This window comes from Syngnathus scovelli, chromosome 11, assembly GCF_024217435.2.
Source record: "Syngnathus scovelli strain Florida chromosome 11, RoL_Ssco_1.2, whole genome shotgun sequence".
In the NCBI taxonomy this organism is placed as follows: Eukaryota; Metazoa; Chordata; class Actinopteri; order Syngnathiformes; family Syngnathidae; genus Syngnathus; species Syngnathus scovelli.
Genome location: NC_090857.1, coordinates 2,320,184 through 2,348,182, shown reverse-complemented (window position 1 = coordinate 2,348,182; position 27,999 = coordinate 2,320,184). Strand labels below are relative to the sequence as shown.

The following is a 27,999-nucleotide window of genomic DNA, read 5'->3' as shown; positions in this document are numbered from 1 at the left end:
GTGATGACGTAAAGTTAGACGTCACTCCCGACTCGACCTGAGCATCCCGGGTGGCTTAGCTAGGTCGCTAACTGAACCGCTGTTTTTCTTGTGTTGATTCCCACAAGAAAAGCGAGCACAAATATCAGTTTTTATAAGTGGAAGAAACAATAAACATTCTTCCGCGTGTCCGCATCCGGCCGGCCGCCATGGCTTTGCAAGGCCCGGAGGAGCTGGGGGAGCCGGTGGAGGAATCAGAGGACCTGGATGACCATGACGCCAGTAGTATCTCCCCGGCAGAGGAGATACCGCTGCCCGCCGGGCCCGGGGGCGACGACGAGGATCCCGTGGGGACCACCGTGCTGCTGCCTTGGGATCGTTTCTCGGCCTGGTTGCACTGCATCTGCGTGGTGGGCTTCGACCTGGAGCTGGGACAGGCGGTGGAGGTGAGGGGAGACCCGTCGAGGTCAGCATCGGAGGAGGGAGTCCGCTGGGAAGGGTTCCAAAAGTTAGCAAGGCTCCGACTAATTCCTGGCACTAACCACGCATTGGTTTGCTTACTGCTTATTTACATCAGACCTAGTTGTCGTGTTAACATGCTGGTTTAAAAAAAATGAAAATAAAAGAAGTCATAATATAAATACTATGACTTATTTCAAGTGCTTATAAAAACAGGAAAATTTGCCTTGACAAAATATCATGAAACAACGAAACGGCCAGACTAAAAAATGATTCTTAATCACAAGGAAACAAAAACATTGAAATGAGGCAGCATTGCGCAAGAACATGAAAATCAGACTTTAAAACAAGTAAACGGAGAACCCCTTAGCGATGTCTTAAAACTATTTTACAGTACGCCAATGCTGTATCGCGGTTCAAGCACTACTTTTGTCTAAATTAGTCTTGTGCCCTACCTCACACTTATTTTGTCCCTATGCAATATTTGTACTGTAAGGCATTAAGCCAGTAAAATTCCATGAATAATTTCAAGTGCTTCTTTTGAACCCAAGGCAAACAGTGAGCTGATAATCAGGGAACACAAACTTTGCAAACGCTACACAAGAACCCAAAAAGAACTTTGGGCTCCAATTTGTGGTGAAAGCTAAATATAACATTGCTGAATGTCTGATATGTTGCATTTTGGTGTTCTTCATTTGGCTGTAAGAACTGTGCTTATCTGTTCTCCAGGTGATTTATCCGCATCATTCCAAGCTGTCAGAGAAAGAGGTGAGTGAGGTCACTTGGAGATTTGGACTAGGGATGCACCGATGCCACTTTTGAAACTAAAAACGTACGAGTATGAGTATGAGTTGCATTGACCTTAAAAATACGAAAAATACAATTTTTCTCCGCGTCGTGGTGAGTTTTCAAATGTTTTATCAAGTTGCTGGAGTTGTATGCATTTGTTTTAGGCCCACCTCCAGAGAGTTTTGCGTTGCAAGCATTACAGTCTTCACTTGTTCGTCATGAGTACGAGTACAAAGTTGTGGTATCGATGCATCCTTAATCTAGATCTGGTCTGTTCACACAACCAGTAAACCCAGTTATTGTTGTGCTCACCTTTTAGAAAACAAGCATTTGCTACCTGTCCTTCCCGGACTCCAACTCTGGTAGGTTTTGGTTTGAGCTTTTTTTTTTTTAATGGGGATACTGTGGAACTATTTAGTTGACTCTCTGATTTGTTGAGATTTATGAAAAGATGAGGTGAAAGTTAAAACATGTTCTTTTTAATCCAATTAATTTAAAAAAAAAATCATTTCCAGGTAAATGGATTGTTGAAATAATCATGGTGTCAGCCCTAACAAGTCCCCTTCCGTAGTTCCTCATCGGGCTCCTGCTGCTTGCTTCCAGGTTGCCTTGGCGACACCCAATTTTGCTTCCGATTTCGTCAAGGCTCCAACAGGAAGTCGTCACTGGGCTGCTTCCTGGAAACCACTGACAGGGATGCGCCGCCCTGCCTCAAGGTTGCCCCACACACGCATGGACATACACAACCTAAGAAACTACTCAACGTTCTAAATGCCACCAAAATAAGTACAGCAAACAAATTAGGTTTGTCGTGTGTCGAAATGATGTGAATTTGCCAAATTGTGACATCACAGTTTTACAAAATTTCATGAGGGCGAATTTTCTTACGTAGGCAAAAATAACAAGTTATTCTTGTTGTTTCATTTCACAGCTGGTGGTCCGATTATTTTGCAGGCAAACCTTCAAAAGTCCATTTTCGTTCCTTCATGCCTGTTACCTTATATGCTGTATACGTGCGTTCACAGAGGGAGCAGGGCCATTATTACGGCTATGTGTATTTTCGGCAAGTGCGGGACAAGTCTCTAAAGAGAGGCTACTTCCAGAAGGTGAACGCAAGTCACATGCACACGTGTAATTCTTGGACGACTGTCCTCGTGCTCATCAAACATCACACTGTTGTGCTGCAGTCTCTGGTCCTGATCAGTAAGCTTCCCTACGTGACCTTCTTCCACTCGCTCCTCAAGATCATGGCTCCGGAATACTTTGAGAAGCAGGAACCGTGTCTGGAGGCGGGTAGGAGCTTTTGCATTTTTCTGACACGCTCGCAAAAGTCAAAACCCGCCCACACGTAGGATTCACCCTTTTGCCTCACAGCTTGTAACGATATGGATCGCTGGCCCACGCCGCATCCAGGGAGAATCCTCACGCTGCCCATCATGGGCGTGGTCATCAAGGTAAGCGCGGCGGCACCTCGCAAGCGTCAACTGAGAAACCACGATGGAGTGTTTTTGACGTGTGCCGCCGCAGGTGCGCATCCCGACATGCTACGACAAACCGGGAACGTCACAACTGGTGCAGTCGACGCAGGTGACCACACTCACGGGCGCAGCCATAAAGTCTCTCCTCCAATGATTTCCGATTTTTATTGTGCAGAGTGACAGTCTGGTGTCCATCGTGCTGCCCACCATCCACGAGGTGGACCTCTTCAGGTGAGCCCTCCGGTCCCACAAACGTTCTCTCGTGATATTATTTTTGGTTTCGTCCCACTCTCGTGCAGGTTTGCGCTTGTCAAGTCAAATGTAACGCTTCGCTCTGTGTCTGCGCAGGTGCTTCTTTCCAGTCTTCTTCCACATCCAGATGCTGTGGGAGTTGGTCTTGCTGGGGGAGGCGCTCATTGTCATGGCGCCCTCTCCCGCCGAGTCGTCGGACACCGTGCTGGCACTGGTCAGGTGGTTCCCAAATTCCATTCGTGCTGTTACACTCCTTTCCTCAAACACTTTGGGAAAACTGTGAGAGTGCGCAAAATAACTGATCGACATAGTATAGCCAAAGATGTAGCAACATTAGTTAGGATTATGGCAGACAAAGAAAGGATGCTGAAAATGTTACAAAAGGGTCTAGTGATACAAAATGACTCCGATGAAATAAATGCTCAACTCAAAAGTCAAGTCCGCATTCCGTTGTGTTGCATGCAGCTGCGTGTCTCCTCTACGCTACTGTAGCGACTTCCGGCCCTACTTCACCATCCACGACAGCGAGTTCAAGGAGTACACCACCAGGACGCAGGCTCCGTGAGTCTAAATGTGTCACACACACACACACAAAACTCGGATCGATGTAACAGTTACAACCATTTGAAAAAACATATTTGAACAAAAATGGTGGAGCAACACATGTAGATGAATAATCCAGCAATATTAACCAGCATTTTTTTTGTTTTTTTATCTTCTATGTAAAATGATGGTTACTTGCTTACCAGTTATGACTATTTTCTTCATGACTATTATGCACACTTGATGCTTAGTAATTTTGATTTTTTTTTTTTATATGCATGAATGGCTTTTCCATTTATTTCTTTATTTCTACGGTGACACGATTTTAAACCTGCCTGTAGACCCTCAGTCATTCTGGGAGTGACCAACCCCTTCTTTGCTAAGACTCTGCAGCACTGGCCTCACATCATCCGGATTGGCGACATGAAGCAAGCAGGTGATTGGACACCCGATCCCAATCTTAATCAGATGGTGTTTAATTGGAGCGGCGGCGTTAAAAAAAAAAACTAATCCCCGCACAGGCGAGATGGCCAAGCAGATGAAAGTGAAGAAGCTGAAGAATCTAAAAACTCTCGACTCCAAACCCGGTAAATCTCTTTGTCCTCTCTGTCTTGACAAAATCCCGGAGGCAAGGTCCACTCGAGCTGATCGCTTTGGGGAAAATCAGTTCCTTCAAAGACGATATAGGCTGCTCATCAGACTTTTTAGAATCACTTGGAACTTGATCGATTCATTTGACTCAGGACTCGTGTGACTCACTCAAATTAGTGGACTCACTGTGTGTGTGTTTTCCAGGTGTGTATACGGCGTACAAGCCGTATCTGAACAAAGATGAGGAAATCATCAAGCAGCTTCAGAAGGTAAATTAAAGATGCCACATGTCCCCCAAACCTGTAAAGATTTATTTATTTGGGGGGGTCAGGGTGTCCAACAGAAGAGGCCCTCGGCGGCTCAGAATGCAATTCTGCGGCGCTACTTTCTGGAGCTGACGCAGAGCTTCATCATCCCCCTGGTAAATGGCAATATTGCAATCGGCAGTCATGTGTGAGAACGCCCCGCTGAAGTCGTTTGTTTGCCCGGCGAGCAGGAGCGCTACGTGGCCAGCCTGATGCCTCTGCAGAAGTCCATCAGCCCCTGGAAGAATCCACCCCTGCTGCGGCCGTTCGTCCAGCAGGACTTCATGAAGACGCTGGAAAAGGCCGGCCCGCAGCTCACCTCCAGACTTAAGGGAGACTGGATCGGACTGTACAGGTACGCCCAAAAACAACCACTCATCTGTGCCGATCCAGGTGGTCCTCACATGTTCTCGACATGTTCCTCACAATTTCCCCGCATTGGCTCATCGCATGTTCTCACGTGCTTATTCCCACATTGTTCTCCAGACACTTCTTGAAATCTCCAAACTTTGACGGCTGGTTCCGCAACAGGAGGAAGGAGATGACACAGAAACTGGAGGCCCTGCACCTGGAAGCGCTCTGTGAGGAGGTGAGTCGGGGGTGGTTGAGGAGGGAGCAAGGTTGTTCAGGTCTCATAGAGCTGGAGTTTGTTGAAGTCTCGGGGTGAAGCGTTTCCCCATCCAATATTGCAGACCCTGGGTAGATTTTTTTCACCTTTTGTCTACGTCAGGACCTTCAGCAGCGAGTCCAGAGGCACTCGGAGGTGGAGACGGTGGATCTGGTCCTCAAGTTGAAGGAAAAACTGGCAAGTTGAAAAAATTGGATCGCAAGAAAAAGCCCCCAAAGCAAATACTGACTTGTTTTGGGTTGTTGTTTTTCCTCCACAGAGTCAAGCCGAGAAAGAGCGTCTGCCCGTGGGTGCCGGCACACTGGCCAAACTGCGAGCTCACATCGACGGCGTCATCCTGGCCTTGCCCGAAGACCTCCAGGGTATCCTCCACAAACCCACCACACCCTGAACTTTGACCCAAGAAAAAAAAAAGACATCATGGCCACCTACCACATGAAGAACGCTCAGTGTTTTCTCATCATTTCCAAATGTCTGGAGGGATTTTTGTGAAAAGGCTTTTAATCTTGGATAATTTTTAAAGACTGGCTTTTAAAGTGCACTTCTTAACATTGTGTACGTAAAACAAAAGAAAACAGGCACTAGTATGCAAGCAGCCAATGGTGGAGCTTTTAATTTTTCAATTGAACTAACATCCAGTAAATAGCACAACAATTTTACACCAGCGACGCACTCGGTTCCGCGGTGGCTAATCGGGCGTCTGCATCTAGGTCATGTGACCCAGTTTTTTTTTTGTTGTAAATTTAAGAATTTCCAGAATGTTAATGAAAAACTTTCATTGGAAATTTGGTGGAAAATATCCGAGGAATTTATGGATTTTTTTTTAGGCTTGAAATTTCCGTCCCCCCCCAAAAAATGTGTTTGTGCGTGTGTAACGTTCCTCCTGCCCCAAAAAATCAAACCTAACCAAACTTGAAAGATTATCTACTACAGTATTTTTTAGATTTGCTTTTTTGTAATGTTTTTTCTTACAAGAAAGAAACAACTCTCAAAGCCACACCAACAACACAGCAATAATGCAACACCAGCAACACACTCATTTTCACATCAGCCAATCAGGCTTCTGCATCTTTGTCACATGACCACACCAGGATCCTACTTTAAGTCAGCGTTTTTGTCAGTTCTATGTCACACAGCAAATTTTGATGGAATTTTTTAATTTGAAATCATTGTGTCAATCTTGAATTAGTTGCTGGAAATTTACACAGGAACTGTGGCATAAAAATGCCATAAGAATTCTTTCCATAAGAATTTAGTGGAATTCCTGAAAAATTTCCAAGAAAAATTCTGGAGAATTTCTGGCAATTGACAGAAAATGTTCCCAAAAATCTTCTGATATTCTGGGAAGGTAGTTATTGTAAATGCCAGGAAACACATGGAAAATTTGTCAGGGACTTTCTGGAAACTTTACACGGTCAAATCGGCACATCTGTTTTAAATGCATTCATTGTGTGCCTGTTGTGTTCTCAACAAAATTAGCAGAAAATTTCTGAAAATTCAAATTATAGAATGTTTCCAGCTACGGAAAGTCAGGAAATTTGGTGGAGGATTTTCAAAAGTTTTCCATCGCTAAATGATCTTTTGAATGTGTCCAAACTGATGACATGGCCTTAATTTATGCTCACGAAGATAACGATGCTATTGTTTGATTTCCCCTGTAAATGCCTTTAAAATCTCTCAGGAAGTCTCCATAAATATCATTCACACTCGATTTGTTAACAAAAAAATATTTATTATTTCATTATTTTGACCACCATTTAACAGCATTATAGGTTATTTGCATTTTTTTTTTACTTCTACCATTTCATTAGCATTGTTTTTATTTTATTTTACTTTTAACATTTCATACTTTTTGTACAATTCCAGAAAGGACAGTAAAGCATAATTGCTGCTTGACTGAATTAATAATTGTATCATTTTATGTTATGATTTTTCTCATGTAATATTCTTCCTTATGAAAAATTGGCGGGGAATTTATGGTGAACTTCTGACGCAGAGTTTCTGGAAACTTTTCTTTGGAAAATTAATTGAAATTTTGCAAAAGTTTGAATCCATTCCTGTAGAACTCTTTCAATTTTAGAAGATTTTTCATGGCAAATTTCTGGTGAATTGCTAGAAAATATTCATGGGAAATTTGTTGCAAAATTCTTAAATATTTCAGCTGCATTAATAACCGTAGTTTATTTCACATAATCCATACATGGAGCAGGCAGTCTTTTATATTCATAACAAAGACGCATATTTTCACATGTGTGCGTGTATGCAACAGTGGAGAACTTAACCTTTTTGTACAAATTAAAATGTACAAATAATTATTTTGCTAATAGCGCATAAGCTAAAGATGCAGATGACGATGGGGGGATTCAACCACTACATTTGTGTGATATTGTGGACTAATGACGTGAAATGATCATTTCATTTGAAAGTCGACAGTTGATTTTAATTTTTGGTTTATTGACAAAGAATATTATGCTCGAGTTATTGGTATTCTAATAAAATGTTAATTCAACGTTTTATGTTGCTTTTGTTTTCTTGTTTCGTTTTGTTTCTATTGCAAAATGTGATTTTGAGGGAAAATATTATGGCGATTTTCATTGAAACCTGTTAATTGTCTTAAAATATAATAACAGAAACGATGTTTGGTTTTGCCCCAACTGTGTTGTGTTGTTTCGCTCCACGTGGAAACAGCTCGGTGTTTGTGACGTAGACAAATCCCCGGATGTGACGTCGCGTGACGTTTCAATCCGCTTTGAATTCCTGCGCCCTTTTCGTCGCTCCTCAAAAAGCCAAAGTGGTATGAATCCGCTTCCGTGGAAGAACGTGCGGGGTGGGTCGTCATGTCAACGGGCTTCAACAAAGTCCAACTTCCGGCGCAGGACACACTTTAAAACGGAAGTCACACATCTGTCGCAACCTGCAGATGCCACCGTGTACTTGTTTGCATGGACACACATGACATGATATAACATGACAAGACACACACACGGACACACACATCTAGCCTATAAAAGCACACACATAACACGAAAAGCATAAGAAGAGGACACGCTGAGCACAACTATGGGCGTCTTCATTTCGCGACTTTTTGCCATGTTTACTGCCAAAACTCCCGCCAGGATTCTAATGGGTGAGTTCAAGATTGATTTAGATATTCATTATTCCTACTATTATTATCGTTAGAATAGATTTTTATTGTCATTGTCACACATGTACAACAAAATTTTTGCGTGTTACAGTTGGTCTGGATGCTGCGGGTAAAACCACTTTGCTGTACAGGATGAAGCTGGCTGAGGTGGTCACCACCATCCCCACCGTGGGTCGGTCAAAACACTGCAAAAAAAAAGAATAATTTAGAAAATTGTAAAGTGTAATAATAATGAAGTGGGTTTGTTTTATATGCAGGGTTTAATGTAGAAACTGTTGAATATAAAAACATCTCCTTCACTGTTTGGGATGTCGGCGGGCAAACTGTCATCAGACCGTTATGGAGACACTACTACACAAACACTAATGTAAGTACACACAAACGTGTATTTGGATGATAAAGACATTCATTTATGTCCGTTATTTTTGAAACTGTCAATGAATGTTTGTTTAGGGCGTCATCTTTGTGGTGGACAGTAACGACCCTCAGAGGCTCAAAGAGGCTGCTGAAGAGCTGCACAGGATTGTGAGTCCTCATCAACCAATGAATCATAATCCATCCATGCATTCCAAGTATTCCATTTGAGGTGTTGTTGTTTGACAGCTGGAAGAGGATGAGCTGAGGAAGGTGGCGCTGTTGGTGTTTGCAAACAAGCAGGACCTCCCTCAAGCCATGACTGTCAGTCAGATCAGCGAGGGGCTGCAACTGTCGGGAGTCACGCAGCCGGTAGGTTACAAGTTACACGTGATGTCTTTTTTTTTTTTCATCCAAATTCTGATTTGAATGAATTTTGCCCTCCCCCAATTGCTCATCAATTGCAAAAATGGCCCTATAGTCAAAAGATGTATGTGTGTGTAGTATTATGTTCAGGCGTCCTGCGCAGTGAGCGGGTCAGGTCTGGTGGAAGGTTTGGATTGGCTCTCGAAGATGATCCTGAAGCAGTCATAGCTGACGTGTTGCAGACTTGTGCCTGCCTGCTCACCTCACCAACATGGCTGCCATACACCAGCGAAGAACAAAGAAAGAAGTAAAATACTTTTTTACATGCTTTTTCTCTTATGAAATGGTTCTGTTGATTTTATGGTTTTATATTTGTACAATTAAATTGCAAAAGGGGCACTGATATAAGATGTATTCAAGTTGTTCTGCTTTATCACATTTGTGACAAATATTTAATAAGCATGTTTATACTGTACATATTGTCAATAAAGTGACTATAGGGTGTGCTGATTTGTGTGGGTTTTTTTTTCCTTTACCGTAAACACTAATATTTCCTGTAATAAACACTGTAAACACTATGCTTTAAATTAATGTATGACTGACTATTTTGGGGATAAAACGGTAAGGGCAAAACAATAACGGATTTGTGTGAATCAAATAAGGATTTGTTGCTGCAAAAAAACAAGGACTAGACATTCACAAAAATAATGTAATACCATACTGAACCATTATATACAACTGTACAAAAAAGTGTGAAAAAGTACCTAATATCCTACTTTGATATTATTAAGAAGAATACAATACAAAAAACGGCAACACTTATACACAGTTCATGGGAAATTTTACTCTTTTATTCATTCATAACATTTAATTGAACACTGTAACGTTGAAAAAAAAAAGATAAATTGAATTTCCGTTCAACGAGGCCGCCATTTTGGCGCTTGTCGTCTGGCTATACGCAACAAGGGCGATCCCACGTAGAGCCACAATGGCAACGTTTTTCCTTTAAAAAAAGAGCCAATGAAATGCTTGGACGTTTTTCCTTGTCCAATGAAAGGCTTGGACGTTTTCATCGTCTAATCAAAATCCAAGGAACAAGGCGGAGTTGTTTCTGGCTGTTGTAGTGGATTCCGGGTTGCCCAAAATAAAAAATCTGGAAGTGGGAGTTGACGGGCTAATTTGTGATTGTCATTTCTTTCGTCAACAGTCATCTATCTTCAAGAAGCAACCATGCCCGGGATAGAGAAGTTGCCTCTCGAAGAGACGCTGGAGGACAGCCCGCAGGTTAAGAAAAAAGAAAGGAGTTCCGACTTATGAACTGCTTTACGTTTATAGGCTAACGCTAGCCGCGAGCTGCTATGCTAACAGCAGTGTTTGTCAACAGCTAGCCACATGCTAACCAATAGCAGCCAGCCGTTGTGAGACGGAAGGCTGAAGCGAAGTTGGCCTAGCTGGCACATCAGCTGATGGCCGTCAAGGGAGGCGCTCCTTTTTTGGGCTGCAAGCCATATTTTCTTATACGTACTTCCGTAGCCGCTTGGCTAGCTCCTGCCTGTCATCTTGATGTCTTTATGTGAATGCACAATGTTGTGGTGGTGGTTTTTCATAGAAGGCGAAGACAGCGACCTTTGCTATGACGTCACACTTCCTTTTACTGCTCACAAATCAATGCTGGTTTTGGAAAGCCGCTTGTTTGATTCATTTTCCAGGCTGCGGTCCATGCACTAGAATTATCTTTGTCCTCACTAGTAAAACACCATTGGTAGAATGTCGGTGTCTCACCAGTTTTGGGAAGCATCCACTTTTTTTTTCTAGCACAATGACATTCCTGCACACTAGTAGGGCAAATCTGAATTTTAATTGTTTCAATTTACAGTTTTGGGGTTGCACCGTTGCTACATTTGCACTTTGTTACAGTTGTTGTAAATTGTGTTACAAAATGAAGTTGTCGTGTATCGTATTTTTCAATGACATTATTTGATACTTCAGACACGCTCTCTTCTCGGAGTGTTTGAAGAGGACACAGCAGCCATGTCCAGCTACTGCTCCAAGCTTTATAAGGCCATGCACAGGATCTATGATGCCCAGGTGTGTGTGTGTTTGTGTGTACACACACGCTCGCCTTTGACAAGTACGAGAAGAACCATTGACTGGATGTCTTTGGTGATTTGTGCATGTGATGTTTTTTTTCCTTCTCAGAATGAGCTGAGTGCTGCAACACATCTCACCTCCAGACTGCTAAAAGAATACGACAAACAGGTTCGGATCTTTCATATTTATGTTTTTTTTTTGTCATTGTTTTATGACAAGGCATTTTGGGTGTCTTATGAAGGCATTAAAACACATCTTTGCACTGACAGTCTTATAAAACGGTGATCATATTGATAACTGTCATCATTCTGGCCGACATCAGATCATATTTTGGTGAAGCAACTTTTTTCTTCACCTATAAGCGATGACCCAGTTTGGCATTTGCAGTGTTTTCCTTTAGGGCGCGACGATGAAGTAATGAGTTCCACCTTGCAGCAGTTTGCCAAAGTCATCGACGAGGTGAGTGTATGCCACATCTTCAGCCTCTTCTTCTTGACCAGGCGCTCAAGCCTCTTCTTCTCTTTTCTTTTTTTATTTGGCCAGCTGAGCTCCTGTCATGCCGTCTTGTCGACACAGCTGGCCGATGCCATGATGTTCCCCATCACGCAGTTCAAAGAGCGAGACCTCAAGGGTATTTATTTGGATGTGAGATATAACATAACTTCACTTTGTGACATAAAATATCACTTATCTATGCCTGCAGAGATCCTAACTTTGAAGGAAGTCTTCCAAATATCCAGTGATGGTAAGTTTTTTTAGATTAGAATTTAGAACATTTAGAATTTTTCAGACAAAAATGCTTAACCAGTATCCTAAAATATTAGCAAAAAAATCATGGGCAAAAGAAATCAAAAGAACATATTTATTTCAGATCACGACACGGCCGTCAACAGATACAGCCGCCTGTCCAAGAGGAAGGACAACGATAAGGTGAGCCGCCTGTCGAGATCGCCACGATCGCAAACCTGAGGAAGCTGACGCGGCGGCGGGCGCTGTGCGCGGCAGATGCGTGCCGAGGCAGTGGAGGACGTGTACACGTCGCGCAAGAAGCAGCACCAGACCATGATGCACTACTTCTGCTCGCTCAACACGCTGCAGTACAAGAAGAAGACGGCGCTGCTGGAGCCGCTGCTGGGATACATGCAGGCCCAAGTGGGGAGCGTGCATGAGTTGCAACATGAGCGCATCTAGATGCTTCCATTTCAGCATCGGCTTCTTTTCTTCATCCGCAGATCAGCTTCTTTAAGCTGGGCTCGGAAAACCTCAGCCAGCAGTGGGAGGACTTCTTGGCCACCATTGGGACCAGCGTCCAGAAGTAAGATGCGATTCCGTCGTTTCCGACATGAAATACGTCAGTGAGGATAAGTTGAACTGTGCGCTTCAGCGTGCGTCGGGAGATGGAGGAGGAGACGGGCCGCATGCAGCAGACCATCGAGCAGATGGAGAGGTCATGTGACCCGCTGTACGCGCCTTGCGACCCGGACCCGCTGCAGTCGCCCGTGTGTCGCAACCTCACCCAGAAGCAGGGCTACCTCTACATTCGCAGGTAAGTACACTCCGAAAAGGGACACGCTGCGGTGCTGGCCCACGAAGCACTTTTGAGTCAGTCAGTCGGGTTTATATCTTTCTCGAGTCAAACAAACAACGTGAGCGGAATCATTTCACATTGTTGTGCCGCCCTTCCCGCCCGCAGCAAGACGGGCCTGGTGTCGACGTCGTGGGAGCGCCAGTACTTCTTCACGCAGGGGGGCAACCTGATGCAGCAGGGCCGTGCCGAAGTGGCAGGCGGCCTGGTCACCGACCTGGACAACGCCTCCGTCATGGCGGTGGACAGCGACGACCGCCGCTTCTGCTTCCAGATCACGTCCTTCGACGGCAAGAAGTAAGGCGCCGCCTGCCGCTCCTTCGCCTTCATTCATCATGTTCCTTCTGATATCTGTTTGTCGGTGCAGTCCAAAGTACAGTTTCTTGATTTGTGTTGCGCGCTCAGAGTGGTGACCCTGCAGGCCGAGAGCAGGAAGGACTGCGAGGAGGTAAGAGGGAGTCCGAGTCTCCGATTGTGGTCGATGGACCGTCTCTCACCGCGTCTCTCACCAGTGGATCGCCACCATCAACAACATCTCCAGACGCATCTACCTGAGCGAGAACGCCGAGGTGCGGGAGTCTGTGCGTGTCATGACTCCTTCATTCACAAGCGTGTTCTCAAGTGATGTCGCATTGCACCGACAGGAATTGGCGGCCCGAGTCAATCAATCCGCTATCGAGGCGGTGACGCCATCACCGTCCTTCCAGCAGAGACACGACAGCATGCGGCCTGCCAGGTTAGCAGCGTGCTTTTCATGTGTACATGTTCCACGCGTGGAGAGCCCACCCCACATACTTGCATCATGGCAGCAAGAGCCGCGTGGGTCGAACCGGCAGCATCAGCTCGATGGGCTCGGAGCCATCGCCCGCCCTCTCCGTCCTGTCGTTGGACGCCCTGGTCGCCCCGGAAACACCAATCCAGTTTGATATCATTTCCCCCGTCAGCGAGGAAAACGCGGCACACGGCAAGACGGCATCACAGGCTGGAAGGTAGAAACAAAACAAAAACTAATGGCGTGTTTCTATCATGAGAATAAGAAGTACAACAAAATAGATATTTAATATTCAATCATCATTATTATATTTATATGATAATAGTTGCGCATGCATCCCCACAGGAGAAGTAATCCATTCGGCGAGTCGGGGGACAAAGCAGCGGAGGACAGCGAAGGTATGCTATGCTCTCTGAGAGCTCATTACTGCCCCCTGTAGCCTGGGGGTAAGCTACATATTTGATCTATTCTACGTACTGTATTCTGGGGGGCCGGGGTGTTCCAGACTCTATCCTACACCAGCTCTTCATCGTGCGCTTCCTGGGCTCCATGGAGGTGAAGAGCACCGAGTCGCCCGATGTCATCCCCGAAACCATGAGGCAGATCCTGGCAGCGCGCGCCATTCACAACATCTTCAGGATGACCGAGTCGCACCTGCTGGTCACTTGTGACTGCCTCAAGTAAGAACCTCATCGCTCTTGTCAAATAAAAGTATTTTCCACTGCACCTGCATTCCCAAATGGATTCAATTCATTCGTATTGTGTCGACTTTTTTTCTCTGCAGGCTCATCGACCCGCAGACACAAGTGACGCGACTCAGGGTAGGTCGGCGCTGGCCTACGTCACGCATGGGCCTCTGCAGTGCACTGAATGTTTGTGTGTGTGTGTGTGTGTGTTTTTTCTTCCCCATCAGTTTCCTTTGTCCAGCGTGCTGCAGTCTTCGTCCCATCAGGACAACAAGCGACTGTTTGGATTTATTTTGTACTCGGGCAGTGGGCACGCCGACGGACGAGCCGTCTGCTACATCTTGGAGTCCAACGACGACGGCGAGAAGGTTGACCTTTACAATTAATAAATAAACATTTGACCTGAAAATGCATTACATCATTGCTCCTTCTTTTCTTTCAGATCTGCGACAGCATTGGGCTGGCTAAGCAGATTGCCCTTCACTCTGCGCTGGTCAGTCTTCACCTTTTAAAAGAAATTATACGGACATAGAATTTGCATTTTTGACCGACCGGTGTCACGTTGTAGGACCGCAAGGCAGCCGAGAAGCGCAAGGAGCAGGACAAAGCCAAAGAGAAGCAGCAGGAGGAACTCAGCAAGCAAAGACAGATAGAGAAGGTGACTTCCTCTTCCGCCTTTTTTACGAGATCGAACCCTCAGTACTCGCTTGCGACTTAAAATGGAATCTAATTGGACCATGCAAGAAAAAAAAATAAATAAAAAATTCCTAGAAGACATAGACTCTGAAATAAGCAGAATAGAAAAATCTCAGAGGTGGCCTCCTTCAAAAGTTCCGTTCATGCAATCATATAACGAAGCTTTTGGTGGCATCATCCAGGACCTGGAGGAGCAAAGTCGCCTCATCGCCGCCTCCAGCCGTCCCGCCAACTCCGCAGGGGCCGACGGAAACTTTGTGGTACTGAGCAACAGCCAATCGGAGGACAGCGATGCCGGCGGGGAGGAGGGTAAGAAGAAGGACGAGTCCGACGCCTAGCCACACGGCTAAAAATGGGTACGAAGCCTCCTCCCGTCCGTCCCACGCTCAGGAACTAACACCCACCCGTCCGGGCTGCCTGGGGATGAAAAAGCAGTTCATCAGACTCTTTTTGTTTTAGTTGATGTTTTAAAAAGAAGCTTTTTTTTATACTCGTGCAACTACAGATAGCCAACCTTCTCGATTCCTGTCTCTTATCGTAATAATTTTGCCCACAGGTGAGTCTTACGCTCAAAAGTCCTGCCAAGCAGTTTGTTGGTATTCTGCACATTTTTAAAAGCAGCCGGTTATTATGATTGCACTTTTGAAGCTGAATTCACGTCAGCGTTTGAGCCATGGCACATATTTGACATGAGACCAATTTTACCGCCAAACAAAGTTTTCTCACTGAGTTAAAGAAGCCCTCGCATGTTTGCAGTTCAGCATTCACTTATTGGGATTTTTTTTTTTTGAACTCGCAGTATCCCTTCAGAACAAGAATGTTATGTTTGTTGAAATGAGTTTAGGTGATTTACTTAAAAATAACACATTAACGCCATCTTGTGGTATCTATAGGTAATTACATTACAGTATACATATTTGATTGAATTTTTGGGACATGGTGTGTATGTGGGAGGGGGGCCTTTATTACCCAGCGATTTTTTTTATTGGGGTGTTTGCTCTTCAACCCCATTCACGGCGAATGTGTGTTCCAGACAAACTGGCCACTAAAATCTCCCAACCAAGTTTTGTTACTGAACATCTTCCACGAGCTAGCAGAATCACATAATTAACGTGGTTCCAATCTGTGAAATGGTCTGCCATGAGATTTTATTTCCATTGTGAAATAGGTGCCTTGGCCCAATATAGATTGGGAAACACTGATTTTGAGACCCCAACACCATACACATACTTTTAAGCACGAGAGTTGCCTCTGTTTTCAAAATAAATATCAAATGGGAGACAACGTGGCAGCCCCCAATAAGTCACAACATTCAAGAGCAAGATGTGATGATGATTAATGACAAACAATGCAAGTTTGTGGACATACACAAATAGAAGAATACGTTTACTGATGAGCATGTGGGACACTTTGTTGGGAGTTTTTGTTTTGTTCTTGTTGACCATTGGGCACTTTACTCATGCCATGATGTTGTCGTGTACATATACGCCTCATGATCAATGTCTCAAGTTGTCATTTAACACACACAAAATAATGCTTTTTAAAGAGGAAAATAAAGCACTAACTCCAGCTGTCTGGATTGAGTGTGATTACAACAAAACACTTATAATAATTATTATAATATTTAGCTTTGAATATTTTGTACATATTTTTGTAAAGCGACGCGTCGGATAAGCGGAAGAAGATGGATGGATGTTTTTGTAAAGCTCATACCATATTTTCCATTCAGTATAATCTTATCTGCCACTGTTAATTTGATTTTTTTTTTTTTTAAATATAAAACACAGTGGACTGTGGATCCCTCTATTCCATCCATCCATCCATTTTCTGAACCGCTTAGTCCCCACGGGGGTCGCGGGCATGCTGGAGCCTATCCCAGCCGTCATCGGGCAGTAGGCGGGGGACACCCTGAACCGGTTGCCAGCCAATCGCAGGGCACACAGAGACAAACGACCATTCGCACTCGCACTCACACCTAGGGACAATTTTGGAGTGATCAATCGGCCTACCAAGCATGTTTTTGGAATGTGGGAGGAAACCGGAGTGCCCGGAGAAAACCCACGCGGGCTCGGGGAGAACATGCAAACTCCGCACAGGGAGGGCCGGAGGTGGAATCGAACCCGCACCCTCCTAACTGTGAGGCGGACGTGCTACCCAGTGCGCCACCGAGCCGCCCCCCTCTATTCCCATTCAGAAAAAAATATTCTAACCCCATGAAACTAGTAATACGCGTTTTCCACGAAAATGGGGTTGGCTCCCCGCTTCAGAAATATTTAACAATTATATAATTATGAGGGAACAAAATCAGCGAGTACATGGAGTTCCACTTGAGTCTCCCTCGCTCGAGGAGCGCACCGGCAGATCAACGCGCATGCGCATGGATACCTGCACGCGTCTCGGCGTTGTGAGTGCGCCGCTGGGTCTGCAGAAGTTGTTCAGACTTCGGAGAGGAATGGCGGCTCCTCACGCCCTCTTCGTCTGTCTCCCTGCTTTTCTCCTCATATGGAATGTTTTATGTGAGGCTACGCTTTCGGGCAGCAGGAGGAACAACCAGGAACGATGCGGCTTCAAGGTAAAAAATGAAAAAGAATCCGAATAAAAATCTACATTTGGGAGTTTTTGTTATTGTTGATGATTTAACTTGTCACCCAGCGAGACGTGCACACGTTCAGGTGTCACCGTATTTTTTAAAACTTGTCTTTGCCGCACACTTTGAGCGGAATACTCGGATTGAATGTACAAAGTTTAATTACATTTAACTTTTTTTTTCAGCATTCTTTTGCCAGTGTCAATTTACCTGTCGGAGATTTTTGCTTCCTTGCCCAACTGAGCTCGAAAACGTGGCGTTTTAAAGACGTGTGGCTGTGATTTGTAATTTCTTAAACGGTTAGTTAGCATCGTTTCCGGCCCTTAATTCGGTTTAAGTGTAGTTGTTGTAAGTCTGTCAAATTAATTAAAAAGTTGAATGACAATTACGTCACTTCCAAACCTAACTCGATGTAAGAGTTGTCGCTGTGTGAACATATTTTAACATTTGCGTAATGTGTAAACTTTGATTTCTGGAGATTGTGATTGTTGCAGAATGTCTCATCATGTCCAAGTCAATAGTTCATGTTGTAAATTTGGGGTGGGCAACATGAAAAGGTTGAGCCCACCGATACTTTTGTGGCTTTGGTTGATTGCAGGTAGTAAAAAAAAAAAAAAAAAAGTTAACTTCCTGCAATTTGATGGCTTTAACCGGCTCTCACAGTGGACCCCTACAACATGTGCTGCTCGCAGCTGCGCTGGCAAAAAAAAAAAAAAGTTTGGCAAGCACACGCTTCCAAAACTTAACAGATATTTTGTTGTTCTCTTTTTCCTCTTGTTGTTTTTTATAAGGAAAAAAAATCCACACATCTGATCAGACTTTTATTTCATCTCCCCTCCAAGTTTTCATTGCTCCAGGGGTTAAATGATGTGTGTGTCTGTTTTCTTTCATATATGTGCGTGCACGTAGGTGATGTCATCATCCATTCATGTGTTCACTAATGTTTGCACTTTTTTCTGATTTGGCTTTACTCAAGCTATTAAGGACATCTTTGATACCCCAACCCACATTTGCAGGCTTCCAATATGGTTCCATTCTTGGAGGATATTTCGGCATACTGCTCAGACAAAACTCTATAATGTGTCCCCCATCGCGTGTGTGTGTGCGTGTGTGTGCGTGTGTAAGTGTGTGTTTGGGCTTGTTATCTGTATTTCCCCTTTTACCCTTTGAAGTGTTGTCTACAGGAAGCCTCACACTGTTTACCCTCGGAAACATTCCTTCCTGCAACAACCCCCTTTGCACCAGCCGACACACACACACACACACACACACACACACACACACGAAAGACTACTCATTGTGGGGGTTTGAAGCTTTGCTATTTAACAGGTGTGAAGTTGTCGGAGGTGTGTGTGTGGGGGGTTGAATAAGAGTGTGAGGTTTGGGATAACGACCTACAAAAAAAACATGTTATTTGCATGCCAGGCCTATAGGTGGCAATGTGTGGGCCGAGCTGCCTTTTGGAAGACAAATTTGGTTTGGTTCAATAAACAACATGGAAGCCTTTTTTTTTCCCCTCACTGTTTTCCAGTAAGCTTCAACTGGAAATGCAAAAAAAAAAAAAAAAAAACAGACTTGGCCTGGTTTTTGAAGCATTGTTCAATCTCCATCATTTCCTCATGTTTTGCATCCAGTCTCTGCGGAGCAAAGCTGCCCCACCTTCGCTTAGATCTCGGCTTAGATATCCCGCCTCCCGGATCGTATTGCCTGCTTTCACCTGTGCCCTTTGCTAAAACATCCCTTTGTGTTCGGCAAAGCCGGATGATCTTCGCCTTCTCTTTTTCCTCCCTCGTCTGCATGTGTGTGTGTGTCCATCTGCAGGGAGGACGCACAGGGAAAATCAGTCCACTTCCTCCTGGCCCAAATCACAACTTTCCAGGCAGGTTCCTCATCGTCCAGGCTCTCAGCACCGCGGGGGCTTGTGTGTTTTTGGTATCAGAGAACCTTGACGTCTTTCCCGTGTGAAATTTGCCTACAAATGTCTCTTTGGACCCTGCCGTCCAGATGTTGGCAGAAGATAATGAGGCATTAAAAAAACAAAATCCCTGATCAGTTCGGGAACTTAGCGATACCACCGCGACAGTTTCTCTTATTGGCGAACTGGTTCCCGTTTGTCGCAAGAACAAAAGAACCCAAAGAAAAACAATACCACTTTATTTGTTGCGAATCATTTTAAGCTGCGGTTGGTGAGCTCCAGTTAGTTTGCGAGGAACGAATTGGTGCCGGTTTGTTTTCATTTGTTACTTAATGGATGATTTGGTTCAACGCCGTTTCCTCTTTTGCACGGGAGGTCTGGAATGGATTTGTTCCTCGTTCAGGGGGGAGAAAGCAGGCCCCAGCTCAGCAGGGGTCGGCTGCTGGGGGGTTATTGAGGAGCACTCATGCAGGAGGTGCGAGCTGCAGGTTTTGTTCCTGTTGCTGGGAAAGCTCTGCTTGGCTGAACACACACACACACACACACATATCTTCAGGTTGCATTGTTGTACTACGCTTTTGTGTTGACTAATTCCTCCTGCACAGCTGCTGATCATAGATTTACTATGAGATTTTTTTTTCTTTCTTTTTTTTTTTTTAAACTATGCACACACACTCACACACACACAAGGACACGTGGGGGAAAAGACTTGCCGACCTCATGACAACTCCAGATGTGTCTGGAAAATAAATGCAGGAAGAACGAAGGTCTTGCATTCCAGGGCAGATTTCATTTTTTTTTCCTTCTCAGAATGCAAAGTGCACCTGGACGACCTTCATCGTCCTCCGGCAGAAACACCAAGCCAGCCGCTTTGGTTTGTGACTCCGAAAGAAATCCAAGAAAAAAAGCAAATTAGACAAGAGGTATTGCAAAACAAATCTTTTAGGACCAAGTATTGAAAGCGCACATCTGGAAGCGAGTCCAACGGCAAAACAGACCCGGACGGACGGACGCAATTGAAGTGGTTCTGTCCAACCTGATTCCTCCGTCTCCTCTTTCCTTCCCTGCAGGCTCAGTGATTATTACCTTTCCCGTCCCCGCCATCTTTCTTGCATGATCCTCCAGTCTCGGCCTTCTGCCCTCGTGGCATCGCTGTGATTAATCGCTGTGTCTTCCACAAGCTCAGGCTGCAATTAGTTTGGTGATTAGCTCAGGAAGTCATTTTTGGGGTGGGGTAGGGGTAGGGGGGTCGGTTCCGCTTAGCTTTAGTCTCCTTTAGCCTCAGGCATCACCTCTCATCAAAATGTTTTTTTCCCAGATGTGAGGGGTCAGCAATTTTGGTTTGAAGCAACCACTTTGGGCACATTCCAAGCAGGACGCGTATGATGACAAAGTTTTGGGAATTGCCGCAAATGACGAGACACCAAAGAAGTTACTCAATTGTATCATTTTAAAATTACACAAGTTTCGCCGAGGGACATGAAATTGGGTTTATCGTATGAGGCCCAAACTGAACAAGAAGTCGGCCATTTTGGCAGACGCCATTTTGCAAAATAGGCCTGTTTTACTTTCACTCATACTTTGATCGCTGGCGGGGCTGCGAGCGCCTGTTGATAAATCCTGGTGGCGAGTTTTTTTTTTTTTTTTTTTGCTCCTTGATTACAATTTGAGGAACACCTGGAAAAAAGCAATACCACCGGTCTATCAGTTTCAAGAAGCCCCTCCAGTCATTTCCACTTCCTGCCTTTTTACGACTTAACTTTTCTTCTGCTACATGAGCGAAGAAAAATCCGTGTCCCGCCTTTGTGTTTGTGTGGATGTTTGATTTTTTTCTTGTCTTTCTATGCTTGTGTGTCACAACCCTCATCGTGCTGCCTTTTATTGCGAGAAGGTTTTATTGTGTGTGTGGCGAGCGCATCAAAGTCTCGTTTGATGGTTAATTTCTGCCGTGTGTGTGTGTTTGGTTTGAGGGCAATGAGGGTGTGCACAAGTTCATAACGACAAACACATGCACGCACACGCCAACTCTGCACACACACGTGCACAGCGGGACATCCGTCTAAGTGCTTTCGGGTGTTAACGTGTGCTTGTTGTGTAGGTGTTAGTGTGGTCTGACACCTCTAACAAGCCGGCTGGCGTGTGCGCACGCGCGTCAGGTCAAAGTTGTAAAAATGCTTCAAAGGTGGCACGGCGCGGCGAGCGGCTCCCGAGAAGCCGCTTCTAATTTACGCAAGTGTGGCTACGCCAGATTGCACGCTACGTCAAATATAATTAGAAAAGGATTTTGTTTTTGTAATAGTTTGTGAGGATTAATCGTTATTTTCTCTTATGTAGATGCCGATGCAGTCCGGGGCCGATGGGGGTCGTCGGCTGGGGGTCACGCTCCGAAGCGACAGTGAGTTTGACTTTTACGTTATGTTGAACCCAAAAAGAAAAAAAATTGCCCTCTTAGATGTTTGCAGGCAAACCACAGGTGTATTTGCTCTTGATGCAAAGCAACGTTCAACTTCCAGTGTTAAAAAGTCCAATCATCAGAGCTCAGCATCAGTTCTCTTCACGATGCTCCCAAACACGCACACACATGCACACACTTCCTCTTCTTTTGTCCGACGGAGTCAAGTTCCTGAGCCGTATCCGATTCACGGCCAGCCGGCCTTTTGTCCGTGACCGTGTGCGTGATCCACTTTTTCATCCACGTTGCTTTAAATTTGCTTCCAGTTTGTCTTGGGAGAGGTCATGCTTGTATGATGTCGGGCAGGTCAGGGTTCAGAGGTCGGCTAGCTATGAACTAAGGAATCCGACATAAAAGGGGAAAAGTTTGAGGGGACGTTTAATCGGCAGCGTAGCGCTGATTTTACATGACAATAAGGTTTTGTGTGCGCGCGTAGACATACTTGACTGCCTCTTCTTCCCCTCGGATGAAGAATGCGTCGGCGGTGATGTCATGGCGGGAGATAAAATGCACTTGGACCCCCCCTCAGAAGGTTCCAGATGAGCAGCTGTGATGTCATCATGAAAAAAAAAAACTTCGAGCAGGACTGTGCCACTTGAGTGCAAGGCGAACCTCTCTGGTCATTCGCTCGTCACCCTGCTAATTAGCTTAGCATCTGTTTGACCTCCTTCAGCCCTGAACGTGACCCCACCCCACCTCCTCCTCCAACATCTTCTTCCAAGCGGATCAGTGACTCGTGTCGCATCCGCCGACCTGAAAGAGTTCCTCCGTGGTTCCCGAGCAGCAGGACGACCCCCCCCCCCCCCCGTCCGTCCGTCAAAGAGGAGCAGTGAGTCGTATCTGAGCTCCCGCTCGCCTTCCTCTACGCTCCTCCAACGGTGTCTTGAACCAAACAAAGACTGAGTTTGTCAAGATGAGGTTTTCAATCCTGGGGTAGGGTTTCAAGTTGGGGTTTCAAGCAAACGTTTGTGTTTCAAGCTAGGGTTGGGCATTTGCATGAGCTTGTGAAACGACTCCAGCCGTTTGGAATGGCTCGTTGTCAAGTGAACGATGGACGCAAAGGTGTCGAATGCTGCCGTTTGTTAGCTTGCGCCACTAACGCTTGTGTTTGCTCGTGTCTTTTCCAGACTGCTCGTCCAACTCCCCGCTGGGCAAACACGTCATTCACGAGGTGGCCAACGTCTCCTTCACGCATCTGGCGTGCGACCACCAAGCCGGAGTCGTGGTCCACTGGTCCGCCAGTCCGCTAGGTGCGCTAGTTACCTCTCGCTCTACATTTGGGAAACCGACAAAATAACCGAAACCAATTTGAAGGAAAAATCAAATGAGAACTTTGGAGGACGGATCATGTGTAAGGCTGTGAACGTACGGGGCTTTGATCGTAACTCGCTACCTGCGTGCGAGTGCCGAGGAATGTGTGTGCGCACCGCACGCGTGGGTCGGTGTGTGTGTAACTCGAAACTGCCGGCTGTGACAATGCAGCCAGTTGTTTTCCCCCCACAAAGAGACCCAAAAATCCCACCGAGGAATTTGCCGGCCCGGCGGTGGCTGAACAACGGGACGACTCTCTGTCTTCCTGCTCACTCAGCGTCAAACCTTTACAGGTAGTTCAAAAGAGATTGGGATCTTTGCCGAAGGGGCGAGTAGGACCGTGCCCCAAGAAGTCGAATCATTTTGATGACTTTCTGCAAAAAAAAAAAAAAGAATGAACGTGCAATTCTAAAAACTCTAATCTGAGTACCAAACAAACTACTGCCATTTGTTGGAATCCTTCCAGGCTGCAAGAAGTCGAGCAAGATTTGTATTTTTAGAATTTGGAATTCTGCCAGCAAGAAGTGATTTGCATAATCTGTCGGTATTCTGACAAGCAGTGTCTGACAAATGTGCTCTACCTTACAAAAGGAACCCAATTCCTCTGATTTATTTCTATTTTGCTGTAATTCATGAATGTAAGGCATTACTCAGAAGAAGCTAAGGAAGGTAGGTAGGTTGGGATAGATGCCCAGGAATCTGCCCGGAGACGGAAAACCCTGTTCTGCTGTCTGGCTAATGAGAACAACATGTCCCGTGCATGGAAAGCTCTCATTACAAGAGTCAAAGCGGCTTTGAGGTGGATGAAAGAGAGTGGGGGCGCAGGTGGAGGGAGGGGAGGGGGGCAGGCTGGGCGTGGATGACAAGAAAGAGCTGGGGGGGCCCAATTTGATGGGAAGGGGAGGAGCTACGTATGTCAAAGAAGCCAGGATGTCAGGCTCGGTGATCCTGCGGCAATGCGATGGCGCCACGCTCGTTCTTTGGCACCGGAACCTTGAAACCTCCCCCAATTCTGCGACGTTGCCATTTTAGAAGTAACAGCTTCCCTAAAATCAAAAGTGACAAAACAATTACGCTTGTGGACAAATCATCTAAGGCATGTTTGCTTTCTCCTCTGCAAAGAGAGACGCCAGTTGGTGCCGCTGGGGGAAAGCTGTCTCTCGAAATGTCCAGTGGAATGGACGCAAAAATCGGACTTGTTTGTGCAGGAATCGAACACGTCAAAGGCTTCCGGGTGTATCTGGAGGACAAGAACCCCGACGGAAAACGATGCCAACATCTCGTCCTCAAAGACCCGCGGCAGCTCAACTTCTCCTACAAGAACACGGTGAGACCAACATGGGCTTTTTTTTTTTTGGTAGCTTCTTGAGCTCTTCAAATGTGGACGCCCCTTGGGCGCTTTCTCATCTGGTTGAGTCCTTCTTCTTGAATTCCTTCTTTGTCCACCATGATGGCGCAGAAGCTGAGCAGTCAGCCGTTTAGTGGCTTGAGCTTCGACACGGACTACTTGGTCCGCGTGGTGCCGTTTCCCACGCTGATGAACGACACCTTCTTCCCGCCGTCGTTCCTCAGGACAAACTGTAAGTGCGTTCGCTTTCGTTTTGAACGCATTTAGCCCACCCATTTTTTGTTCTTTGTAGCCTGTGAAGTTCTTCTGGGCTCGGAAAACCCTGTCTGCAAGCCATGTGAGTTTCTCGCCGTTGTCTTCACGAGATGCGAGGCTTGCTCCCGCAAAACTCCAAAAACGTTGCTTCTCTGTCGCAGTCTGGAAGCCGAAGACGCTGAGCGTGTCCCAGCTGGGCTCCGAGTTGCACGTCAGCTTCGAGCAGGCGCCGCCCTCCTTCGCCTTCCATCTCTACTACGTCTACTACAAACTGCGCCAGGACGACGGAGCCTTCCGACTGCACCGCTGCCAGCCCGTACGACGCGCGCCGTCCGGACCCGCCGCCGCCGCTTTGCCGTCACGCTAAGTCAATGTGTTGAACAGGACGCCGGGCGGCCGCAAAGCACGTGCATCCTGAGGGACGTCGTCACTCCAGGGACCTACACCATCGAGGTACTCAAACGCCGCAACCGGCGAGCTCCTTCGTTTCCGTAACGGCAATTTTGTTGTGCGTCAGCTCCGGGACGAAAGCAACACCACCAGGCGCCAGACGCAGTTTTACGTCAGCCAAGGTAAGGCAGACTTTTTTGCTACGGGTGGGGCGGCCATTTTGCGCTCGACCAAAGTGCCCTTTTGTCCCGCTGCAGTGCACTGGCCATGGGCGGGGCCTATCCGTGCCATGGCCATCACCGTGCCGCTGGTCATCATGTCGGCCTTCGCTACACTCTTCACCGTCATGTGCCGCAAGAAGCAGCAAGGTGAGAGCAAAATGTTCCCGGGATGGAAACCATGACGGCTGGACACGCGGCTCCTCCTTAGAAAATATCTACAGCCAGCTGGACGAGGAGAGCAGCGAGTCATCCAATCAGAGCGCGGCGTCCAGCGCCGACAGACCGTGGCCCCGCCCCAAAGTCTTCATCTGCTACTCGGACCGCGACGGGGCAAAGCACGCCGCAGTGGTACAAAGCTTCGCCTACTTCCTGCAGGATTTCTGCGGCTGCGAGGTGAGCGAACCAGGCCCGCCGGGTTGGCGCGTTTGGTCTCACCTGTCCATCATGTGGGCGCTCAGGTGGGGCTGGACTTGTGGGAACATCTGGAGATGTGCAGGGAAGGTCGGATGTCGTGGCTCAGTCGGCAGCTGGACGAAGCAAACTTCATCATCACCGTCTGCTCCAGAGGCCTGCGGTGCGTTGAGCCCCCCCCCCCCCCCCCCCCCCCCCCCCCCACCACCACCTTTTTTATTTTTTTGCACAATGATAGGAGAAATCGACATGCTACTTCCGTTAGCATATACTGTCCTCGTCTGGAATCATTCGCTCCGCCTCCGTCCCCACAGCTACTTCGTGGAGAGGAAGAGCCGGCGAGGAAAGACGCCGGTGGGTCGCCGCGGCAACAGCGCCGTCTGCGACATGGATTGTCCGGCGGGGAGGTCCGGCGGCAGCGGCGGCGACCTGTTTGTGGCGGGCGTGGCGATGATCGGCGAGAAGTTGCGGCAGGCCAAGCAGCAGGAGAGCGAGGAGCACGGCCACGTCGGCGAGCTCCACCGCTACATGGCCGTCTACTTCGACTACTCCACCGAGAACGACGTTCCCACCGTCCTCGGTCTGGCTCCCAGGTAGGCAGTTCTCATGAGTAGGTATTGTTTTTCGTAACAGTGGAGTGACTCGGTGTTGTTCCGTTTTGTGTGTTGAGGTTTAAGCTGATGGATCAGCTGCCTCAGCTGTTCGCCCGCCTGCACTCGGGCCACTCGGGCCTGGCCGAGCGCGACTCTCAGCCGCTCAACATCTCGCGCAGGAACTACTTCCGCAGCAAGTCGGGCCGCTCGCTCTACGTGGCCATCTGCAACATGCACCAGCACATCAGCCAAAACCCGGACTGGTTCCACAAGCTTCACGCTTCCTGCTCGCCACCGCTTCCCAGCACACCCGCCGTGTCTGTCCGGGACGACGAAGTGCCCTCCTCGTCCACCCGCCCGGAAGGCGGGCTGGTTCTCAACCAGGTCCTGGCGAAGACACCTGAGGGCAGCGAGGAAAGGTCCAGGAAGAACGCGCTCTTGCTCGCCCCTGCCTCACCCTCAGACGCCGTCAGCTTCAACCTCAGTCTGGGCCCCGGCCTGAGTGCCGTTCCTGTTCCTGCTTCCTTTCCCAGTCCTGCTCCAGCCCTCTCGCAAGGATCGCCTTCCGGGCTGGAACACACTTCCAGGTAAATGCATGCACAGGCAAGATTTTGGGTCACCTGTCTTAAGTCCCGCTGCGTCTTTCATTTAGAACGTCCTCCGTAATCTTCCCGGAGGAAGCATCGCCTTCGCCGTGCGTCCTGGACTACGAGGCTCCTCCTGCAGAAGCGTCGGGTGACCCCAGCCCCTCTGAGCTGCCGCCGCCACCGCCACCCCGCGACTCGGGCATCTACGAGTCGTCTGTGCCGTCCTCGGAACTGTCCATCCCCATGATGGACGGCCTGTCTCACGAGCAGGCCGACTCGTCGTCCCTGGCGGAGAGCGAGTCGTCCTCATCCGGCTTGGGTGAGCTCGCCGATGAGACGTCGCCGCCGCTTAAGTTGTCACACCCTCCTGACTTTTGGTTTGATCGCGTAGGAGACGAGGAGCCGCCGGCAGTCACGTCTCTAGGCTGCGGCACCCCTACAGTTTGTAAAGTGGAACTGCACCACTTGGAGCGAAGTGCGTTACAGGAACCTGTGGCCTCACTGTAACGTTGAAACTCATTCTCCAATGGATGTTCTGGGATGCCGGTAACCATGGTGATCAGGTGTGAAGGACGACGCCTCAGGAACTTTTGCTAATCACTGCATTTTTTTTCCCCACTTTTGAAGTTTTGTAGTGCCTGGGAATTTTCCTGCTTCCTCAAAATGTTCCTTTCCAGGAGAAACATCCAGAGTGGATATTTGGCACACAGGCACTTTTTCTGCCCCCGAAAAGATATTTTTGGAGGAATATTGACTCGACAGTGGTTCCTAATGTTGGTGGAAAATATATTTTTATTCACATTTGAAGATGCCTTGTCCTATTGCTAACATTTGGAATGAAATTGGGCACAAAAGTGAAAAAGGGAACACTGCATTTCCCACTTGTATATAGATTTTTTATGTGTTCTAATTTTATTTTTTTTCTAGATTTGTTTTCATGCATTATATGGCCAAGTACTGTTTTATAGTACGTACCTTAAATGTAGGAAATAAAAAAAGGCATCTCGTAACACTTACCACAGCTATTTAGTTGAATTCTTCAACAGTAATTAGTTTGAAATTGCATTTTTTTTTTCAACTAATTTCATTTTGAGAAAATAAGTCGAAATAGGGGTAGTTTTAATTTAAAATTTAGAAAGAATGAAATTATTTTTGTTCCAATAAAGCATTTCTTACTGAAATTTAAAAGTGCCTATTTCCTTCTTTATGT

At 46.6% G+C, this 27,999-nt stretch overlaps 4 protein-coding genes and 1 long non-coding RNA gene across 5 annotated transcripts; 4 read left to right on the top strand and 1 right to left on the bottom strand.

Moving 5' to 3' along the window:
• Nucleotides 1-2: 2 nt before the first annotated feature.
• dennd6aa (DENN/MADD domain containing 6Aa) lies at nucleotides 3-7,533 on the top strand. Its single transcript, XM_049734398.2, has 19 exons — nucleotides 3-425; nucleotides 1,168-1,206; nucleotides 1,547-1,589; nucleotides 1,831-1,943; nucleotides 2,253-2,333; nucleotides 2,415-2,520; nucleotides 2,602-2,681; nucleotides 2,755-2,814; nucleotides 2,881-2,936; nucleotides 3,054-3,176; nucleotides 3,423-3,518; nucleotides 3,842-3,936; nucleotides 4,022-4,087; nucleotides 4,296-4,360; nucleotides 4,423-4,512; nucleotides 4,588-4,751; nucleotides 4,883-4,985; nucleotides 5,127-5,201; nucleotides 5,284-7,533. Exons 1-19 carry the CDS (start codon nucleotides 189-191, stop codon nucleotides 5,413-5,415), a joined length of 1,824 nt encoding a protein of 607 aa, XP_049590355.1. The 5' UTR covers nucleotides 3-188; the 3' UTR covers nucleotides 5,416-7,533.
• Nucleotides 7,534-7,778: 245 nt separating this feature from the next.
• Nucleotides 7,779-9,399, top strand: LOC125977628 (ADP-ribosylation factor 4). Its single transcript, XM_049734404.2, has 6 exons — nucleotides 7,779-8,151; nucleotides 8,261-8,341; nucleotides 8,427-8,536; nucleotides 8,623-8,694; nucleotides 8,773-8,895; nucleotides 9,028-9,399. The coding sequence occupies exons 1-6, from the start codon at nucleotides 8,085-8,087 to the stop codon at nucleotides 9,115-9,117; spliced, it is 543 nt and encodes a 180-aa protein (XP_049590361.1). The 5' UTR covers nucleotides 7,779-8,084; the 3' UTR covers nucleotides 9,118-9,399.
• Nucleotides 9,400-9,849: 450 nt separating this feature from the next.
• On the top strand, nucleotides 9,850-15,221 carry appl1 (adaptor protein, phosphotyrosine interaction, PH domain and leucine zipper containing 1). The gene is made up of 22 exons (XM_049733507.2): nucleotides 9,850-10,173; nucleotides 10,879-10,977; nucleotides 11,089-11,148; nucleotides 11,368-11,439; nucleotides 11,524-11,611; nucleotides 11,684-11,725; nucleotides 11,852-11,910; nucleotides 11,986-12,132; nucleotides 12,213-12,295; nucleotides 12,365-12,526; nucleotides 12,674-12,862; nucleotides 12,971-13,013; nucleotides 13,078-13,134; nucleotides 13,210-13,301; nucleotides 13,375-13,554; nucleotides 13,683-13,735; nucleotides 13,843-14,017; nucleotides 14,122-14,158; nucleotides 14,251-14,391; nucleotides 14,466-14,516; nucleotides 14,592-14,681; nucleotides 14,902-15,221. The coding sequence occupies exons 1-22, from the start codon at nucleotides 10,120-10,122 to the stop codon at nucleotides 15,055-15,057; spliced, it is 2,130 nt and encodes a 709-aa protein (XP_049589464.1). The 5' UTR covers nucleotides 9,850-10,119; the 3' UTR covers nucleotides 15,058-15,221.
• Nucleotides 15,222-17,123: 1,902 nt separating this feature from the next.
• Nucleotides 17,124-27,977, top strand: il17rd (interleukin 17 receptor D). Its single transcript, XM_049732964.1, has 16 exons — nucleotides 17,124-17,291; nucleotides 21,556-21,616; nucleotides 22,801-22,923; nucleotides 24,193-24,311; nucleotides 24,444-24,564; nucleotides 24,625-24,669; nucleotides 24,749-24,903; nucleotides 24,972-25,040; nucleotides 25,105-25,159; nucleotides 25,235-25,345; nucleotides 25,407-25,591; nucleotides 25,657-25,772; nucleotides 25,924-26,202; nucleotides 26,280-26,789; nucleotides 26,855-27,108; nucleotides 27,181-27,977. The coding sequence occupies exons 1-16, from the start codon at nucleotides 17,172-17,174 to the stop codon at nucleotides 27,294-27,296; spliced, it is 2,439 nt and encodes an 812-aa protein (XP_049588921.1). The 5' UTR covers nucleotides 17,124-17,171; the 3' UTR covers nucleotides 27,297-27,977.
• LOC125976961 (uncharacterized) lies at nucleotides 21,670-22,807 on the bottom strand. Its single transcript, XR_007484529.1, has 2 exons — nucleotides 22,116-22,807; nucleotides 21,670-22,009 (listed from the first exon to the last, which is right to left on the bottom strand). It is a non-coding gene; the product is annotated as an uncharacterized lncRNA (long non-coding RNA).
• Nucleotides 27,978-27,999: the final 22 nt, after the last annotated feature.

Coding starts and splice junctions, on each gene's coding strand:
- dennd6aa (XM_049734398.2), top strand. CDS start 189: ATGGCTTTGCAAGGCCCGGAGGAGCTGGGGGAGCCGGTGGAGGAATCA. Junction 3,937..4,021: donor TGGCGACATGAAGCAAGCAG/GTGATTGGACAC, acceptor ATCCCCGCACAG/GCGAGATGGCCAAGCAGATG. Junction 5,202..5,283: donor TCAAGTTGAAGGAAAAACTG/GCAAGTTGAAAA, acceptor TTTCCTCCACAG/AGTCAAGCCGAGAAAGAGCG.
- LOC125977628 (XM_049734404.2), top strand. CDS start 8,085: ATGGGCGTCTTCATTTCGCGACTTTTTGCCATGTTTACTGCCAAAACT. Junction 8,152..8,260: donor TCCCGCCAGGATTCTAATGG/GTGAGTTCAAGA, acceptor TGCGTGTTACAG/TTGGTCTGGATGCTGCGGGT. Junction 8,342..8,426: donor CACCACCATCCCCACCGTGG/GTCGGTCAAAAC, acceptor TTTTATATGCAG/GGTTTAATGTAGAAACTGTT.
- appl1 (XM_049733507.2), top strand. CDS start 10,120: ATGCCCGGGATAGAGAAGTTGCCTCTCGAAGAGACGCTGGAGGACAGC. Junction 13,736..13,842: donor AGCAGCGGAGGACAGCGAAG/GTATGCTATGCT, acceptor GGGGTGTTCCAG/ACTCTATCCTACACCAGCTC. Junction 14,018..14,121: donor GTCACTTGTGACTGCCTCAA/GTAAGAACCTCA, acceptor TTTTCTCTGCAG/GCTCATCGACCCGCAGACAC.
- il17rd (XM_049732964.1), top strand. CDS start 17,172: ATGGCGGCTCCTCACGCCCTCTTCGTCTGTCTCCCTGCTTTTCTCCTC. Junction 21,617..22,800: donor GGTCACGCTCCGAAGCGACA/GTGAGTTTGACT, acceptor TGTCTTTTCCAG/ACTGCTCGTCCAACTCCCCG. Junction 25,592..25,656: donor AGGATTTCTGCGGCTGCGAG/GTGAGCGAACCA, acceptor GTGGGCGCTCAG/GTGGGGCTGGACTTGTGGGA.